General features: G+C 38.3%; 1 protein-coding gene across 6 annotated transcripts in view; it reads right to left on the reverse strand.

Annotated features, from left to right (window-relative positions):
- Positions 1–20,858, reverse strand: part of LAMA2 (laminin subunit alpha 2) — a 557,898-nt gene that overhangs the window by 51,698 nt on the left and 485,342 nt on the right. For all 6 annotated transcript variants that reach the window (XM_060753336.2, XM_060753340.2, XM_060753339.2 and 3 more), the window contains 6 exons: positions 19,445–19,588; positions 14,898–15,031; positions 11,695–11,854; positions 5,096–5,220; positions 4,320–4,482; positions 2,726–2,870 (listed from right to left, as the gene is read on the reverse strand). In XM_060753336.2, coding sequence (XP_060609319.2) covers positions 2,726–2,870; positions 4,320–4,482; positions 5,096–5,220; positions 11,695–11,854; positions 14,898–15,031; positions 19,445–19,588 — 871 coding nt within the window. The remainder of the gene's footprint in view (positions 1–2,725; positions 2,871–4,319; positions 4,483–5,095; positions 5,221–11,694; positions 11,855–14,897; positions 15,032–19,444; positions 19,589–20,858) is intronic.

Genomic DNA, 20,858 nt, shown 5'->3' on the forward strand with positions numbered 1-20,858 from the left:
TTGCAGCAAAGAAAGGAATTCACATTTTTTCTAAATAAGGGCATATTTAAAATGGGGGGGGGGTAGATGGGGTAGTTTTCTGGAAGTAGGAAGCTTTTTAAATCATCCTGTTATTGTATGTTGACAAATGACAGAGACACTGAGGTTTGCCATTCCTGCAAAACAATTAAATGTTGTCATTTACTATTTTTGTGCAGTGAAGACCCTCACTGTTTATCCCTAATTAAGCCCTTTTTAGTTAGAGGGATTTGTATTTTATGTAGTTTCGGGGGGGGGGGGGTGTCAGTCTAGACACAGCCTCTTTGCATTTGAAGCATCTATCACCCTGCCCCTTTAAGAATCCCCTCAGGAGCAGAGCCTCAGGCAAGGAACTTCTGATTCTTGGAAGAGTCAACCTTTTCATGACTCGAAGGTGAAGAGAGAGGAAGGCCTGGAAGTTTACAAAATAGCACATCCAGTTGGAAGTGTATTCAAGCCCAGTCAGAGCTGTATTCAAGTCCAGCCAGAGTTAAATACTGATACTGAGACCATCTTAGAGACAGTGGAACACCCCACAAGAAAGAGACAATAAGAAGAAATAAAGATTCAAGAACCTCAGTTTGGCCAGAACGGTGTCTACCTTGCAAAAACTTTACCTCTCCTCATAAAGACTTTGTAGTGAGATTCAGGAGGAGATAAAGTTGAAAATTCTTGTCAGTTAATAAATTCCTGTTTGATTCAACCATATAAACTCTGATCTGTTCCCTGCACAGCCAGCTCACCTTCCAAGTAATTAATATAGAACTGGGAAGGGGTGGGGGAGAACAAGCACATTAGAACAACTAAACAACATTATCCATTGCTGTTTTTTATTTTATTTTATTGCAGGGAAATGTAGGAGTGTGGCTGTGAAGCTTATTATAACAGCAGTGAAATATGAGAGACAGAGGACCATTTATTATGGAACACAGGGAAAGAAGTAAAAACATTAACTGCACATGGAAAGGCATGTGCAAGACATCAGATCTATTTACTGGGAAATGAAATAAAAATAAACCTGGTACAGATGTATCAAGATACGACCACTTATCTTAGTAGATCAAGTACCCATTACCATGTTTATCTGTAAAGGCAGAGCTTTTACTGAAAACTATCCAAGAAACAGTAAATCTGCAGTTCCAAAACAAAACAAAAAACTCCACATATTTAATGTTCCTTGATGGTAGTTTTAAAGAAAAAGTGGTTGATTAGTAAATATGAAAGTGAAAAGTAGAAACAAAAAGTTAAATAAACAGCCTGTTGTAGAACCCCAACCCTGATCAAGTGTAGCTATTTCTTTGCTTAGAATACTTCCTGTTAGTCTTTGTAGCGAGATAAAGAAAATCGTTCTAAAATAAGGGATCATTTCCTTCAAAACTCCTGCAAATCTGTTGAGTTGTTATGAAAAGACTGATGACATTAAAAATACTGAATACACTATTAAGATTTTTAAAAGCATTCCTTCCACATAAAGTTTTGCATTTTGTATTAGGGCTGTCAAATTCAAAGATCTGAGGATTTTTCTACTGTTTGTAGCTTCTAGGTGTCACTGAAAATGACGTGAAGGATCAAAGTATGTGCACAATCTCAAAGAAAATACACAGATTTGTTGTAGGAGAAAATACTATGCATAAATATTCTATTCACAAACTATAAGTAGGAAATTTGGAAAATGGTTACTTAGCCTTTCTCACTCAGAATAATCCTGTGGGAACACATGTGAGGTTTTGTGCCTGGTATATAGTTTTATAGCTCATAGCCCAAAAGGAGACCATTTCTCCTCGCAGGGACAAATCTGGGAAATACTTACTTTTGGTGAATGCACACAAATGATTGCCAGACCTTGGGTCCAAGTGAGACAGCTGGATCTTTTGAAATGGCAATGTTGTGACACATCTTTCATATTTTCAATAGAGATGTGTCAAATTATGCTCTGAAATTTCACTAATCTTATTAAAATTATTACAGGCCTCATTGAGTTTCCTAAGATCAGGGATGGATAACTGTTAGTTTGCAGCTATTTTCAGGATCGTAGTTCTTATAGTCCTTCACTGCTGGCTAGGCTGGTGAGGTCTATTGGGAATTGTAGGCCATATTTGCTCACCCCTGCTATAAATACTGCCCATGAGCAAGATCCTGCTTGGATATCATTTTAAGAGAACTTCAACAGTGATAGTAGTCATTATATAGTTTTGATGATCCTGTGGCCCATGGCAAAAGGTGCCCATTGTGTATTGTAGACAGATTATTACATCTCCCTGCTCCCGTTTTAACACACTTTGATATAACCAGGTTACAAAAGATACCTTGGCATGCAAATCCAAATTGAATTCTAACAGTAATAGCACAAGCTTGTTGATGAACTTGAAAAAGCACCAAGACATTTCATGGTGTGCCCCCCCCCCCCCCGCAAACACACTTGGGTGAATTTGAGAATGTAATTTGGGTAGCTGTAAGGCAGAATTATGTCTGAAAAATTAAGATACCATTTTCAAAAGAAAATCATACAAGACCTGTTTGACACTGCAATCAGTCGCAGCTAACCTGAGCTATCTGTAATTGAAAGCAAAAGAAGTTGCTAAATCACTTTCTTTTACAACTTTCTAAACCCAGCAATTTTATACATCATCTTCTCCATGATTAGGTAGTTAGCTGTGCTGGATAAGATAATTAGGATGTTTATGATATTATCCCTGCAGGGACTCACCTTGTTTCAGAATTCTTGACAAGGTGAATGACTTCCATTTTCCATCATTGTGGTTTTGGTTGCTGACAACAGAAGCTGTTCCTGAACCAAGATCATAGCTCACTTTAATATGCCCATCACTGAGTTCAATGCTCATGAAATCTTTCTGTTAATGAGAAGCAATAGAAATCAAATTTAGTTACTGAAAGCCAAGTTCTGTTTTTCTAGAGCAAAATAATTTCAATTAAAGTGAGTCTTTTGTTTCCAGTGCTGACTCCTGTATGCAAGCATCTTTCTCTCTAAGTTCATGAAATTCAGATAAAGGAACTCAGACGAGTAACCTAGTATGGATGGCAAGGTAGTGTTATGTACTAAGAACAGCTTCTTTCAATCACAACATTAAATTGAAAATACTGTTTGCATAATAAACTTCCAGCTCATTGCTGCCTATTAATATCTTTAGTATTTACTTAATCTGACTGCTTGAAAAAAATAGTGGCCTAAAACTAACTTCTTACTGAATCATTTGTGAACAGTACATCAAGTTTTATATAGGAATAGCATTTAGGTTGATAGCACTATGCTGGCTAAGAAACAGAATTTCAGCCATTTCTGTAATAAAAACAGTACACCTATATAGCACTTTTAAGTCTGTCCCTGTTTTTGAAATTAAAGAAAATAACTCAGATAGTGTAAGTAAGAAATAAAAAATGTTTGGTTTTCAAAATGTTTTAAGTTAATTATAGTACAACCCCCTTCTCCACAGGACCAATATCTGCAGTTTCATTTACCCGTATCAACAAAATATGTCCTGCCTCTACATTTTTCTTGGGCTAGAAGTCCTTCATGTCAGTAGGGTTGACTGCATTTTCATGTATCATGTAAAGTTCAAGAATATATCCCATATATATCTTTCATAGTTGCCTTATCATTCTTTACCATCTCAACATAGATCTTTATGGGAAACTTTCAGGTCTATGGTGCCCATCCATACCATATTGCTATCTAGTAGATCAAGATCTCAAGTAGCTTGTACAGGAAGAATGGCAGGAATACTGGATACGTAGTGAGTTCCCTTATTTTCTAAATGTTATTCTCCTGTTCTAAATGTTATGGATCCATAGACTCAGGAATTGCATTAAGACCTAAATATAATTATTTGAATATAAATTGTGTAACTTCTTGAGGATTGGGATTATGTCCCATTCTGCTTGAAATGTATGCTGTTCATTTGTTTTCAGTCAAATAAATTAACTAATAATCATTCCCCTTTCTAAAAATATGGCAAAGAATCTCAGTGAACTTTTTTTTACATTCCCTTATGTCAGAAAATAACTTATAAACTTGCTGAGAGATTTCTTCCTGTCCAACATTAATTATTATTTTACAGTACAACTTAAAAAGCAATATCCACTAGAATGTTATAATTATGGTCACAGAATTCTAACAACATTATTATACAAGTTATTACTCTGTCCTTTTAGAAAGAAATTTTACAATTCACTGTCTTCTTTTAAGTGACATCCAACACTCAATGGCATACATTCAAAATCTATGAGAACTGTATACTCTACAATGTTAGCAATAGCAAAAAGAGTGTTTAGATTATGCTTACCAAGTCAAGTGTAGCAAGGTACATTAGAAGAGCAGTGGAAGAAAATGTCTTGAACTTGAACATAACCATGGAGATATTTGGATTCCATCTTATTGGGCGGCTCACCATAGCATAACCTTCTCCATCAAACTGAACTGTGCCCTCACCATCAGCCACTTGGGGACTAAGAAGGAGAAGAATGCTCAAACTTCAGACAGAAATTGCTAAAATTGCCATACACAAAACAGAAGCAGCTGTAATAGGACACTGAAGACTTTTCTCAAACCATAATTATGTAGTTCCTATATATTTTCAGATAATGAGTTTTGTGAGAAAAAGCTAACACCTACAATATATTTTTTAAAAATCTGATGGCCAGTCTCAAGAGACATGGTTCCTATGGTATTTTCTTTATTGGACTACCACAAGCTTAGTCCTTCACTGGATAAATTAAATAATAATAACTGCAAAATGTTATTCCTTAGAGAAAAATGTCTAAGCAGACTTAATAAAACATTTAGAGAAGATGGGAATTTTTTTAAATGTATTTTTTTAAAAAAAAAACCATCGCTCAATCTTCACTTATGATAATGAGTATATTTTATAAAGTAAATTGTTTGTATAAAACATGTAACAATGAACATTTGCTAAATTGCAGCTGTTGAAAAGCAACATAAAATATGATTAATAATCTTTTTATTATGTAGCATTTTAAAAGAATTCAAATTTTATTTGGTCAAGGGATTTGTGCATTAAACAGAACTGAAAATGGACAATTTACTAAAAAAAATCCATACCTGACGGCACAGCCTTTACACTCTCCTTCAATGTCTCTGAAATTCCACAAGCCTATTGGTTTGCTGTCTAAATAAGTTTCGCCCATGCAGCCAGTGAAAGTAGTAACTCTTACAGCTTCAGATTTCTGAAAATACAAAGGATGATGGTTGAGTTCTGAGCTCCTTGTTAATGGAAAACACTGTTATAACTGAAAGCATATAGGGACTGAGATCCTACATTGCTTCACTGTAGTATAAACATAAATGGAACATGTAAATCCATTTTTAAAAAGCTCTCCCTGAATGCTGCCACATTGAAAATTTACTGGTCTTGCAAAAAAATTCAATTTTTGCCCAAGGTTCTGGAGTGCTGAGGTTGGTCCCAGTTCCAAGGGTTCCTAGAGGAAATACATTGTCTGGTTTTAGGTCTTATTATAAGATAGAAATATTTTTTATGTCTTGGGGAATTTCCTAAACAACAAATCTCTCATCAGGTTTGATACCATTGATCATGGTGTCCTTCTGGGCTGCCTTGCTAGGATGGGACTTGGAAGGACTGATTTTACAGAAGCTGGGAGATTACTGTTTGACACCTTGGCAATTGGCATGTGGAGTCCCTCAGAATGCTATCCTATATTGCTAAATATTTAACATATACATGGAGAGGCTGTCTGGAGATTAGGAATTAAGTGTCTTCATTCTATTTCTCCTTTCTATCAAAACCCAACAAAACTGTTTTAGTTCTAAACCAATGATACCAGTAATGGACCGGATGAGGATGGACAAACAAATATTTCATTCAGACAAGGCAGAGATGTTTGTGGTCAGTTGATAGGCAGAACAACAACAGATTTTTGTATATTTTTCTATGAGTATTTCCATTTCAGAAGATTTTTGTGTGCAAAATGTGCAAATGGTTTTATTTATACAAATTAGAATTTGTGCTAATCTTTTTGGGTGAACTTAAAAAAAAAGCTTTGGATGAATTGTTTGCATCTTTTTATCCTTTGCTTGCCATGTGTATATGTGTGCATGTTTCATTTAACAAAAGTGGAAAGATAACAGTGCTAATGGCAAAGAAAAGTGCTGGTGGGAGGGAATATTCATCCTTTTGCTCATCCGTGGAAAGCAAAAACTTGGTTGCAGTTGCTTATTTCTCTGGACAAATACTATTTACATATTTCTTTATGCTCTTCCCATTGGGATTTCCATTTCCCTTGATTACTTTCTTGGCATGGTCATAATCAACTGTGTTCACAGCTGTATCTGTAATATCAAGACACTTTTCTACCTATTTATTTTCTACCTATTTTCTGTCCAATGGGAAATACAACTATTATTCAGATGCAGCTAATCCTGGTGTCATGGGAAATGTCAGTCCTATGTGGCTTTCCAAGAAATGCATTGTGGATAGTGACCACATGCTGTTCTAATTTACATTCTGTTTGCTTTGCTGAATTTTATCCATATCTAAGCAAGCCAACTAAGTAAATGATGGCTTTCTGACATATAGGTCATATACCGGGCTTTCCAGTGGCAAACTGTTAATGATGCTTTCAATCAAGGCAAATCTTGTTTGCTTATTGTTTCAGGTGAGTCTCAGAATACAAACATAATAATTTTATGTTCTATTACAGCTGGTTCTTTACAGAATATTTCAGTGATTTTTTTCTGAACCCCCATATTTGTGTCTGGATTTCATTTATCCATATCTAACAAAACATGACTTCTCTGGGCATTTTCTAGATCCTCCAGAGAGACTCCATGAACTAGAGGGCCTTCACTTCAACAGGGACCACTATTATCTATGATTTCACATATCCATGTAAAGTCCAGGTGAATATTCCCCCTGGATGTGAGGGTTGCACTGTGCAAGAATGTAAGAGCTATCAGGTTTGCAAATAACATTGCCTTCTCATTGAAATCTAGACTGAAAGCATAAAAAAGATTTACACATTCTAATCTAATAATATCCCTGATAAGGTGAAATTAATAATTTTGAAGGATCTTACTTATTTTGCTAACAGTTCACCAATATTATTCACATTTCCAAGATAAAAATTTTAAAATTGTTCTAATGACATGCCTTTTTTCAAAAGTATCCAATTTTCTTTTATGTTTTTCTTCATCAATATGAACTACTTTCAATTCCAGATATTTAGTAATTTGAAACACATAAGCACCTGCTACATTTCATGAAGCAATTATGAATGTTAAAAATATTAATGTGCGAGCATATGGAGAAGAGCAACTTGACTTTCAAAGAGAGGCATGACATGAAAGTCTAACAACTTCAATGATCTGTTCCAAGGTCATTGTGAATGTTTTAATTGCTGAAGTGTATATTCAATGCCACTTTTGAAAACTCCATGATGAATAGGCAATGGATTATATTTCAGTAAGACTGAAAAAGCCCATTCAGCTGAAAAAGACTTATTTTTATAAAAATAAAATAAGAAAATTGAGAAGTAAAAAGGGAATTTTATGATACTAAAGAATTATTTTCTACGTATTATTGAAAATGCAGTTGGCAAGTACCATCTTAATATGGTCCACAGAACTACATCATATATTTACATTTTAGAAAACAGAGACAGGGCAACTTTTTCTGTTTAGTTGAGTGGGTGGTGCAGCAATGGCAATGAAAAATTATGGCTTCCTGCTTCATCTTTCCCTTCTTTAGATGAGGTAATGATGTGCTACAAGTCTTAAGGTTGTGGACTCATCAAAACCATCGCAAATGTTGGATTAGGAGGTGATGGAGGTGATGGGGGAGGCTTTTGCTTTTACTAGCCCCAGACTCTGACAGTGTCCTGGGATCTTCTTCGTTAGCCCAGAAAGGAATGACAATCAGTTACATCCCAAATAAGCAGTCATGTTAAATGTCCCTAGCAGAGTTCAAGGCACAGAGTGTTTATCAAGGCCAGCAATGCAGTTTGTGTTGTGACTGCTGACCTGAATCCCAAGGAACTGTGGCAGTCTATAAGAAACGTTGCTTCTTTATCCTTGCCTTATTCTGCCATATCCTGATACCTATCACTGTAGTAGACATTCCCTACAGTGCCATTATTTCAAGGACCATAGGAAGTAATTGGTTCAGCTATGGTGACAGCTGATATTACAATAATGCTGGAGTTTGGAAACAGATCCCATTTTGGGATTAGGCAGTTGTTTCTTTGTTGTTGTTCATTCGTTCAGTCGTCTCCGACTCTTCGTGACCTCATGGACCAGCCCACGCCAGAGCTCCCTGTCGTCCGTTACCACCCCCAGCTCCCTCAAGGTCAGTCCAGTCACTTCAAGGATGCCATCCATCCATCTTGCCCTTGGTCGGCCCCTCTTCCTTTTGCCTTCCACTTTCCCCAGCATAATTGTCTTCTCTAGGCTTTCCTGTCTCCTCATGATGTGGCCAAAGTACTTCAACTTTGTCTCTAGTATCTTTCCCTCCAGTGAGCAGTCGGGCTTTATTTCCTGGAGGATGGACTGGTTGGATCTTCTCGCAGTCCAAGGCACTCTCAGAACTTTCCTCCAACACCACAGCTCAAAAGCATCGATCTTCCTTCGCTCAGCCTTCCCTAAGGTCCAGCTCTCACATCCATAGGTGACTACAGGGAATACCATGGCTTTGACTAGGGGGATCTTTGTTGTCAGTCTGATGTCTCTACTCTTCACTATTTTATCGAGACTGGACATTGCTCTCCTCCCAAGAAGTAAGCGTCTTCTGATTTCCTGGCTACAGTCTGCATCTGCAGTAATCTTTGCCCCTAGACATACAAAGTCTGTCACGGCCTCCATGGTTTCTCCTTCTATTTTCCAGTTGTCAATCATTCTTGTTGCCATAATCTTGGTTTTTTGGCGTTTAGCTGCAACCCGGCTTTTGCACTTTCTTCTTTCACCTTGATTAGAAGGCTCCTCAGCTCCTCCTCGCTTTCGGCCATCAGGGTGGTGTCATCTGCATATCTGAGGTTGTTAATGTTTCTTCCAGCAATTTTCACCCCAGCCTTGCATTCATCAAGCCCCGCACATCGCATGATGTGTTCTGCATACAAGTTAAAAAGGTTGGGTGAGAGGATGCAGCCTTGCCGTACGCCTTTCCCAATCTTGAACCAGTCTGTTGTTCCGTGGTCAGTTCTGACTGTTGCTACTTGGTCCTTGTACAGATTCCTCAGGAGAGAGACAAGGTGGCTTGGGATGCCCATTCCACTAAGAACTTGCCACAGTTTATTATGATCCACACAGTCAAAGGCTTTAGAATAGTCAATGAAGCAGAAGTAGATGTTTTTCTGAAACTCCCTGCCTTTCTCCATTATCCAGCGGATATTGGCAATCTGGTCTCTCGTTCCTCTGCCTTTTCTGAACCCAGCTTGAACATCTGGCAACTCTCGCTCCATGTATTGCTGGATTCTTCCTTGAAGGATCTTGAGCATTACCTTACTGGCATGAGATATAAGGGCCACTGTACGGAAGTTTGAGCAGTCTTTCGCATTTCCCTTTTTTGGTATGGGGATATAAGTTGATTTTTTCCAGTCTGATGGCCATTCTTGTGTTTTCCATATTTGCTGGCAAATGGCATGCATCACCTTGACAGCATCATCTTTTAAGATTTTAAACAGTTCAGCTGGGATCCCGTCGTCTCCTGCTGCCTTGTTGTTAGCAATGCTTCTTAAGGCCCATTCAACCTCACTCCTCAGGATGTCTGGTTCTAATTCATTCACCACACCGTCATAACTATCCTCAATATTATTATCCTTCCTATACAGATCTTCTGTATAGTCTCGCCACCTTCTCTTGATCTCTTCAGCTTCTGTTTGGTCCCTGCCATCTTTGTTTCTTATCATACCAATTTTTGCCTGAAATTTACCTCCAATGTTTCTAATTTTCTGGAAGAGGTCTCTTGTCCTTCCTATTCTGTTGTCTTCTTCCACTTCCATGCATTGCTTATTTAAAAATAGTTCCTTATCTCTTCTGGCTAACCTCTGGAATTGCGCATTTAACTGGGCATATCTCCCCTTATCCCTGTTTCCTTTTGCTTTCCTCCTTTCTTGGGCTACTTCCAGTGTCTCAGCAGACAACCATCTTGCCTTCTTGGTTTTCTTTTTCTTTGGGACGTACTTTGTTGCCGCCTCCTGAACAATGTCGCGGACTTCTGTCCATAGTTCTTCTGGGACTCTGTTTACTAAATCTAGTCCTTCAAATCTGTTCTTCACTTCCACTGTATATTCGCTAGGAATGTTAGTGAAATCATATCTAACTGGCCTGTGTATTTTCCCTGATCTCTTTAGTTTTATTCTAAATTGAGCAATAAGAAGTTCATGATCTGAGCTACAGTCAGCCCCAGGTCTTGTTTTCACCGACTGGATGGATGTCCGCCACCTTTGGCTGCAAAGGATGTAGTCAATCTGATTTCGGTGTTGACCATCTGGTGAGGTCCATGTATAAAGCCATCTTTTAGGTTGTTGGAAGAGAGTATTCGTTATACACAGCGAGTTTTCCTGGCAAAATTCTATCAGCCTGCGTCCCGCTTCATTTTGTTCTCCCAGACCATGCTTGCCTGTGATCCCTGTTGTCATTTGACTTCCCACCTTGGCATTCCAGTCTCCTGTAATGAAAATAATGTCTCTTTTTTGATGTATTATCCAGTTGTTTCTTTAAGATAGTGCTAATGAATTGCTAACTGATACATGTTTGTATCATTGCTAACAAAGCTAAACAGTTAGGTATAGTCTTCCCACTCCTACTTATAAATGCTTATACTTTCAATCCAACACAACTGCAACAATACAGTTGAAATATCTGATAGTGAACTGAAGTAAACAAAACTTTGGATAATGTACTTCTAGAGTGAAATATAATTCTTGAGGGAGTAAAATCTACTTAGATGTGATTATGAGAAAGAGCTGGCATAGCATTGCCCTTGTAGAAAGGAAAATGGATTGAGTGAACTAAGCCTATTTTCATGAAAGGATATTGAATGAAAATACCTACCAGAGAGCAATATATGCGTGTGTGTGTGTGTCTGGGTCTCTTTCTCTCTCTGTGTGATTTGTTTTACAATATTTTAAAATACAACATGACACAAGGAGTTACATAGGTAAAACTAGCTTTAGCAGCATGGATGAGTTTTTCCATACACTGTATTCACCTTGTCCGAAACTCAAGGAGGACAGTTATGTCTACCCTTTTCTGACATTTTGGTTTTTGCTTTCAGCTGTGTTGGAGGAAACATGTGGTGTTAAATACAGCCATCAAATATCTTCAGTTTTGAAGTCATTTGCTGATATACAGCTTCACAATACAATAGATAAACTACCACTCTACCCAGCAATGTTTTCTCACTCCATGTCTTGTGTTGAATAAGGAAATACAGATACAATTGAGAGCAGTGGTGGTGTAGTGGTTTGAGTGCTACACTAGGACACTGGGGAAGCAGAGTTCAAATCCCTGCTTAATATGTAAACCCACTGGGGAACCCTGGGCAAGTCACGCACTCTCAGCTTCAGAGGAAGGCAATGTCAGGCCTCCTACATCTTGCCAAGAAAACAGGATGTTAGATTCACTTTAGCAGAGTAATAAATGATTTCAAGGTATATAGCAACAAGCAAAAAAAATCAAAGGTTCATTACCTTTATCTTGCCTGTTAGACCACCCACAAACAGCATGGCATTTGCATCTACATCCAAAATTGTATAACCAGGTGGGGAAATTGCATTGAATATACTTGGGACAATGGTAGCCTTAGGTCCCTCCAATGCCTGTACAGAAATTGTGCCATTTCTTCCAGTTCTACATAAGAACAAATATAAATCAAGAAGTGGTATCTTATTATCAACATTCTAATTTATGAATTCACAAATACTCCTAATGGATTCAAAATGCTTACACAAGTAGGACAGCACTTTGGTGATTTCTGCTCTGCAAGATCCACTTTCATCTCACAGACAGAAGCTTCATGCAAGGCCTCCCCACCATCTTATACATATAGAAGATATACTTCCTTGGCAATTTTCACTGACCCTACTCATTATCAGCAGAACTTGGAATTATATTTCCAGGAAAAATGAATAAAATGGTGTTGTGCTGAAATAATCTATAACTGATTGGTTCCACAGCATCATCCTAGCATTGCACAGTTATGGGTGGCTTCAGATTGCTCTTACATTCATTCATATGAAGAGTAACTTTCAGAGCATTTCTTATTGGAGACTTTTGCCTTTCAATCCCAAAACAAATCTCCACTGCACTAAAAAGAATGATATACTCCTATTCTTGTAACGCCTACACAAGAATAAAGCTATATCCAAACTTTATTTGAACAAAACAAATAAAAATGTAAGCTTTAAATCCGTTTATATAGAAGTGAAAGTTCTACATTGATTTTTTTTAAAAAGACCTTTAATGTAAGTATTTGATCCATGAAGATTTACTACTCTCCGGGAATCAACAATATCTTTTGTTTTATGGAGCAAAAATATTTATTTTTTCCTTTTTCTTCGTAAATGTGAGAATCTAAATTTCAACCTCTTTTGTTCCAAAACACACAGCATTTCTGGTTGAATGTTATCAAGGGAATAACTTAAATTGCACTGTCATGCAAATTACTAGTAAAAGTGTTAATCAATTTTAAGAGTGCCTACTCTATAATTGTAGTGTGATATGAAATATATTTCCAAAGCCTAACTATGATGTCATATATGATGTCGTAACATGTTTAACAATACATTAATAAATATTTCATAGACAAGATTAGTTAATTAGTATTGAAATTTAACTAGTACTATACAAGGAATTCTTGGCAGCAAGATTGAAAATGCTTCTACAACACCTGACTTCAGCATTTCTGTCCATGTTCATCTTATAGGGATATTAGAGGAAAATAAGGTATCTGCTATTATTGACACATTTTTTATCTACAAAAAGAGTGTGGGAAATATGCCTAAAATGACTGTAAATAATTAAATTCCTTACACTTGGAAGCAATTATGATGACATTTTATACAAATATGTGTTTCCTTTACAGTGCATCCTTTCAAAATATTTTCTCATTAATGGTTTGTGGTTTGAGATGGGGGGTACCTCACCCTCCCTTTGGGATTCATTACCCCCTCCTACTCAGACCACTGGGATATTGAGTATGCCTTATAGATAAGTCTGACATTCCAAATACTCCAAAAGACATTGATCTCTTTGTATTCTGATGGTTTAATGAACATAAACATTGTTTCATCCACAAAAGTATTAAAATATTATATATAATTACCATCATGATATGTATATGAGGTATGGATTTTATGTTAACACTTGGGTCTCATCTTCTAGATATTGCATTGTGTGTGTGTGTGCAAATGTAGGCACTCAAAATCCATAATAGCCATTATTGTTGTTGTTGTTGTTGTTGTTGTTGTTGTTATTATTATTACTAGCTGTCCCCTGCCACGCGTTGCTGTGGCCCAGTTTGGTGATCTGGAAAATAAAGTAATGAGAAAGTGCTGGTTTCTAATATATGTAATGTCTTTATGCTTGTGAGTAAATACTATTTCTTGCAGTTTCTTTGCCAGTGTCGATGTGGAGATTGTCTGGTTTGCCTACTCTGGAACATGCAACATATCATAGTCCTTCTTTAAGAGTCTCTTTCAAATCTATGATACTATATCTGGGTGTGTGAGAGAGAATCATATCTATCTATCTATATTTATGACTGGATGGCTCTGATTACATTACTAGAAATCCCAAATGTCTATTTCCTCCAAACTCCATCTGTGTTCATATTTGGGCATATGGAATATTCGTGCCAAGTTTGGCCCAATTCCATCATTGGTGAAGTTCAGAATGCTCTTTGATTGTAGGTAAACTATAAATCCCAGCAACGACAATTCCCAAATGGCAAAATCAATTTTTTTGAGTGGAGGACATACATTGGGTTGTTAAGTGTCTTGTGTCCAAATTTGGTGTCAATTCCCCCAGTGGTTTTTGAGTTCTGATGGTATCACAAACGAACATTACATTTTTATTTATATAGATTATTATAAAATATTCAAAACAAATGTGGTCCCAAGTATTTTGGATAAAGGGCACTTCACTACTGGAACATATAAAGCCCCTGATTACAAAGATAATTCAAGCATATTCAGCCACAATAAATTACTTTTGTAGTTTGAACTGTGGTGTCACAGCAAGTAGTTTAAACTAACCATCCTTTCCTATGATGGTGGAGCTAGAGGATTGTGGAGTCTATTTAGACAAGAAGAATTGAAATTGCAATTTTATAGGTGGTTATCTAGAAAATAAATTCCAGTGAACTCAGTTGTAATTACTCCTGAGTAGATTTGTGTATGACAACTTAAGAAAGGTGGTGCTCTTACAGGAAGTGTTCAAAAGCATTTTGTTGCCCATGTTACATACTTGCATGATGACACAGAATAAGGGAAACCAATGCCTATAAAGTCACACATCATACCAATTTTACAAGAGCTGTGAAACATTTTATTTCTGCTTTTCAAATTTATGTTTATATTCTATTTTTTCCTGCTTACTAAGATTTTCAGAGTAACTCCAATGTACTTAACTCAGAAATAAAATAACAGTACCTAACTATTATGAAAGTTAATGTTCTATTTCTATCCATGTTTCGACACACACACAACATTTGGTTGTGCACATCCATCATATTTCACCAGTTCAGAAGAAGACCACCTGCTATATACTAAAAATGAGATTGGATGTATTCTGACAAAATTACTGAGGAAAAAGTTACATGATTACGGTATCATTATGAAAATGGCTCTCTACCATAACAGATTTCATCTTAAGAAAGGGAAAAAAAGCTTGCCTTGATGCTTCAATTCGGTACCAAAACCCATCATTAATGGTTAGATCTGGATATTCAACTCGTCCAACTCCAGACCCAACATCCCATAGGAAATCCACTTTGCCTTTACGCATTTCTATGGCCAGAAAGTCAGTCTAAAAAAAAAAAAGATTTTTTTAAATAAATAATGAACATCATTAGAGAAATAAGAAAAAGTCTATGTATGAATCAAAGCAGTAACAAAAAGGCAAGACAGCTGAGTGATTAGTTAATAAAGGAGTAAAAATAAAAGAAATGTGAGTTGACGACAGTGAGATTTATTTATTTATTTATCATGTCAGGGGCAACCAGACAATTGTATTACATTTCTAACAGAACAAAACAAACAGACAGACAAAACACAAAATTTGCAAGCTTGGTAGTTGATTAAATGTCCTTTGACCAGTATCTGGCCACTTGGAGTGCCTCTGGTGTTGCTGCAAGAAGGTTCTCCATTGTGCATGTGGCAGGGCTCAGGTTGCATTGCAGCAGGTGGTCAGTGGTTTGCTCTTCTCCACATTCGCATGTCATCAGGCATGTAGCCAGGGGGGGGGCTCGGGGGGCTTCAGCCCCCCCCGAAATTCTCATGGTGGTTTGCGAAAAGGCCTTACTGGTGCATTATTTAAACTGTTATGTTTATTCATATCATGATCTGATCACCATACTCAATATATCCCATATGCATGGGGGTATTCGGGTAATGATACAAAAGGTTTGCTAGGCTAGACCCTCTTTCACTCAGACTCAGCCCCCCCCGAAACTCAGCCCCCCCCCGAAACCCCCCCTGAAAATTTTTTAGCCCCCCCCGAAACGAAATCCTGGCTACGGGCTTGCATGTCATGGATTCCACTTTGTAGCTCCATTTCTTAAGGTTGGCTCTGCATCTGGTGGTGCCAGAGCGCAGTCTGTTCAGCGCCTTCCAAGTCTTCTGTGTGCCCAGGGGGGAGTTTCCCTTTTGGTATCAGCCATTAGTTGAGGTTCTGGGTTTGAGCCTGCCACAATTGGACTCTCTCTTGCTGAGGTGTTCCAGCGAGTGTCTCTGCAGATCTTAGAAAACTATTTCTTGTTTTATGTCATTGACGTGCTGGCTGATACCCAAACAAGGGATGGGCTGGAGATGTCACTGCCTTGGTCCTTTCACTATTGGCTGCTACTTCCCGGCAGATGTCAGGTGGTGCAATACTGGCTAAACAGTGTAATTTCTCCAGTGGTGTAGGGCACAGACACTCCGTGATAATGTGGCATGTCTCATTAAGAGCCACATCTACTGTTTTAGCATGGTGAGATGTGTTCCACACTGGGCATGCATACTCAGCAGCAGAGTAGCATAGCACAAGGGCAGATGTCTTCACTGTGTCTGGTTGTGATCCCCAGGTTGTGCCAGTCAGCTTTCGTATGATATTGTTTCTAGCACCCACTTTTTGTTTGATATTCAGACAGTGCTTCTTGTAGGTCAGAGCACAGTCCACGGTGACTCCAAGGTATTTGGGTGCATTGCAATGCTCCAGTGGGATTCCTTCCCAGGTGATCCTCAGAACTCAGGATGCTTGTCTGTTCTTAAGGTGAAAGGCACATGTCTGTGTTTTAGATGGATTAGGGATCAGCTAGTTTTCCCTGTAGTAGGCGGTAAGGGCACCTAGAGCTTTGGAGAGCATTTGTTCAACCATCTCAAAGCTCCCTGCTTGAGCAGTAATGGCACGATTACCAGCATAGATGAAACTCTCTGTCCCTTCTGGTAGTGGCTAGTCATTTGTGTAGATGTTAAACATGGATGGAGCAAGCATGCTCCCCTGAGGCAGGCTATTCTTCTGTTTCCACCATCTGCTTCTTTGGCCCTGGAACTCATAAAAAAGCTCCTGTTTTGTAGCAGGTTTCATATGAGGCGGGTGAGGTGGTAATCCTTTGACAGTGAGATATGATCATATGAAGTGAGGACTCATCCAGATGTTTTAATGTTCCTTTTGACTATCTACTCCATAATTTATGTGTGTGACTGAGAAAGAGAGACCATTGTGCCAGTTGATGATTATTCTAGCACAGCCATATAAATACTACCTTGATTAGCTCACTCCAACTATGCCCACATATGGAACAAAAACAAAAGCTGCAATCCATCAATGCAAGCATAGCACCATTAGAGTCAATACAACTCTTTTCTTTCTACCTTGGCACACATTCACAGATGTGCATACATAGTACAGATGCTCATCATGGGGATCAGGAGTTCTTTGTGTGTGTTCTATGTCTCCAGCTGGCCAGCCCCATCATTCAGTATGATTTATTCAAACTCTGTACTTGAGGCATTTGCACTGAATTGGTAGAACAGGATAAGAAGGGTACATAGACTCCTAATCACCATAGTCCAAAGGAATACTTTTCTCTATGTGAATTTGTCTGGTATTTCCAATGTTTATATTCATCATCATAATGCATCTGGCTATCACAAAATAGCTAGGCGATGCTTAGCTGCTCTTGCTCTCCCTCAACTATTACATGCTGTTTTGGGAGGGCACAAAAATAATGAGTCTAGGATGTGGGAAAAAGAGATATATGGTTACAACTAATGGAGGTTTATGCTACATTTGCTTGATGCGAGAGCCTCTCGGTGGGGCCATGGCTTTGGTGAGGACTCTTATCACTGAGATTTTCTCAACACTCAAGAAACCTCTTTTTCAGTTTTTCAAGTCTTTGAATAGCCTTTCTATCGCTAATTCAAAGGACTGCGTAGGCAGGCTGGTGAACCTTTCATAGCAAAAAGCAAACTGGACCATTTTATTTTTTGATCTCATGTTTATAACCTTGATGTCATGGATACCAGAATCCCAGCAAATACAAAATGTATTTGCCAGTGATGTACTTTAAAAATGAATCATATACTGGAGGGCTTTTTAATGTTTGGGCCACGTTGTCTTCATTTACTTTTTATCTTGAACTATAATCATTATAAAAATAACCCCCAGTTTCACCAGCATTGCATTCTGTGTTTCTTTAACAGGCCTGACATAGCTTGAAATGGCTCAGCTGTAAAGAGCTGACCACACTGGGGTCTTGGAGAGTCTCTCAGTGAAAGCAGCTGGCTACTCCCTTGGAACTGGTGCACTGCTGCAGAAGATACAGCTAGGGGAGACATGCCTATAGTGTGGGTTCATTACTGTGCTACCATCTTCCTCTCCTGGTGCTTCTGTCAAACTTGGGAGAATCTCAGCTGGGAAGTGGTGAGAAGAATGCTGACAGCCATGCAGTTGATTCAGCAACATGGAGATGCTAGAGCTTCAGCAGTCAAGGGCAACACAAATACAAAAGCTGGGGCTGTAGCCAGGGAAAGCGAGTAGACTGGAGGAAGTAGTTAAAGTGTGTTGATCTTGTCCCAGCATTGAAAGACTACCACAGAAAAATGTAAGGGTAGATGAACAAGACTTTCTTAGGGAGAGGAAACTGAGGAAGAGCTCTTCACCAGGCTCCTCTAAGGGTCTGGCTTCTAACCTCATGAGCTTTAGCTTGTCTACCTCCTTCAGCCTAAAGAGCTGGGTGAGACTCCTCTTTGTACTAGGTGGATCCTATATACCAGGGGTCCTCAAACTATGGCCCGGGGGCCAAATAAGGCCCTACAAGGTCATTTACCCGACACTCGCTCAGAGTCAATCTAAGTCTGAAACGACTTGAAAGCACACAACAACAACAATCCTATCTCATCAGCCAAAGCAGGCCCACACTTCCCATTGAAATACAAATAAATTTATATTTGTTAAAATTGTTCTTCATTTTAATTATTGTAAGGTTTTGAAGTGTTTTTTGCACTATAAATAAGATATGTGAAGTGTGCATAGGAATTCATTCATGCTTTTTTCAAATTATAATCAGGCCCTCCAACAGTTTGAGGGACTGTGACCTGGCCCTCTGTTTAAAAAGTTTGAGGACCCCTGCTATATACAATCCCCAGAAAGACCTGTAGCACAGTCAGGAAGGGAGTTGGTCGAACATACCCTGGGAAGAGGCTATAAGCTTTTGTCCTACCTCAATTGTGGAGAGTGGTTCTGTTGGGCCTGAATCTTCACTAACTCACCCTCCTTCACTGACTATAATAAAACCTAAGAATAGAGGCATCCTAATCCTGATGACATTGACCCTCCTGTTGCAACCTATACTGCTAGTCCCGCAGGGGATAATCTTGTAAGACTTTATCACTATCCTGATCCTGTGAATGATCAAAGGTTTGGAAGCCTGGACTTTTTAAGCTGCATAATGATTTGGGACCTATAAATATTTGTGATAAGCAATGTTTAGTTGTGTCTCATGGGTAAACCTTCAAGGGCTATGATTTTCCAAGGTGAGGGGTGTGTGCGTTGGTGAAGTCCTCAGTGTCGACAGCAACAGCGGTAGCAAGCAGAGCACAGATGTATAGCTTGATTCTCTCCACCCTCCTCATCTTCCCCTTCTGAGCCAAAGAACCAAAACTGCTTTTTTATTCCCGTCTTAAATATATCATCAAATAGTTTTGAACTGACTGTAAATTTTTCATAATGACTTACAAATCTGTTACTTCCAAGATAAAAAAGCAGATTGTCAGGCGTTGTCGTCTTTACATTGAGAATGACAGTGTTGTAGCTTCCCTTCTTTATTTCTGGTCTGTATGTGCGAATGCAGTTGCCTCCAGAAGCCACAGATACTTTAATCTTCATTGTGCATAAAATGGAGACAGGAGGAAAACAACAATGGGTGATACAAATATTACTGGTGATAAAAACTTTAAATACTGCCAAACAAACTCCATACATTCCTGCAGAGATCCTTTCCATTTCATGCTTCCTTAAATCTAAACATGTTGGATAAATAACAATATACTTTCAAAAATGCTTTTTTTTTTTTTTGCATTCCAAGCTATGGCATTCTTATTTGACATTCTGCATGGACTGTTTAATGCAGTTATTTTGCTAAATTGCAATACTTTGAATATGTGAAAATGGTCAAAGATCAGCTATGAAAACTCTGTTGCTGTATGTATTCAGAAGTAAGTGACTAATGAATTGACCAAGAAAAACAAGTATACGGCCCATGTGGAACTTGTGGTCCATGTGTTCCCTTTATTCAGAAGGCATTCTTCTGTGTACCTTTCCTGAAAACCTTCCATGTATTTTAGTTCTAGTGTTAGTTGTTTTTAGTTCTGTCTCAGTGGATTTTTTGAACACTTAAAACTAATTATCTAATACTCATTAAATGTTCACATTGCTCTTTTTACAATATTATTGCTTTTATATAAGAAAACTATGGCATTTATATGCACATAATAAAAGAATCAACAAATAACATTTCTATGAAGCCCTGTTTCATTGGGATTGCAGAATCTTGTTATGGAAATAAGCAAAAAGTAAGGAATTTTACTTGATTGTCTGGGTTGAGAATTAGTTGGCAGGAACAATTATGTCAGCAAAACTGGCAGTATCAATCTACTTCTTCAACTGACCTGCTAGACCAGCGTTTCTCAACCTGGGGGTCAGAACTCCTATGGAGGTTGTGAGGGGGTGTCAGATAGGTCACCAAAGATCATCAGAAAATACAGTATTTTCTGTTGATCATGGGGGCTGTGTGGGAAGTTTGGCCCAATTCTTTCATTGGGGTTCAGAATGCTCTTTGATTGCAGGTGAACTATAAATCTCAGCAACTACAGCTCCCAAATGTCAAGGTCTATCCCCCCCCCCCCTTAACTCCACCAGTGTTCACATTTCGGCATATTGAATATTTGTGCCAAGTTTGCTCCAGATCCATCACTGTTTGAGTCCACAGTGCTCTCGGGATGTAGGTGAACTGCAACTCCAAAACTCAAGGTCAATGTCCACCAAACCCTTCTAGTATTTTCTGTTGGTCATGGGAGTTCTATGTTTCAAGTTTGGTTCAATTCCATCGTTGGTGGAGTGCACAGTGCTCTTTGATTGTAGGATAACTATA

Source organism: Anolis sagrei, chromosome 1 (genome assembly GCF_037176765.1).
Source record: "Anolis sagrei isolate rAnoSag1 chromosome 1, rAnoSag1.mat, whole genome shotgun sequence".
Classification (NCBI taxonomy): Eukaryota; Metazoa; Chordata; class Lepidosauria; order Squamata; family Dactyloidae; genus Anolis; species Anolis sagrei.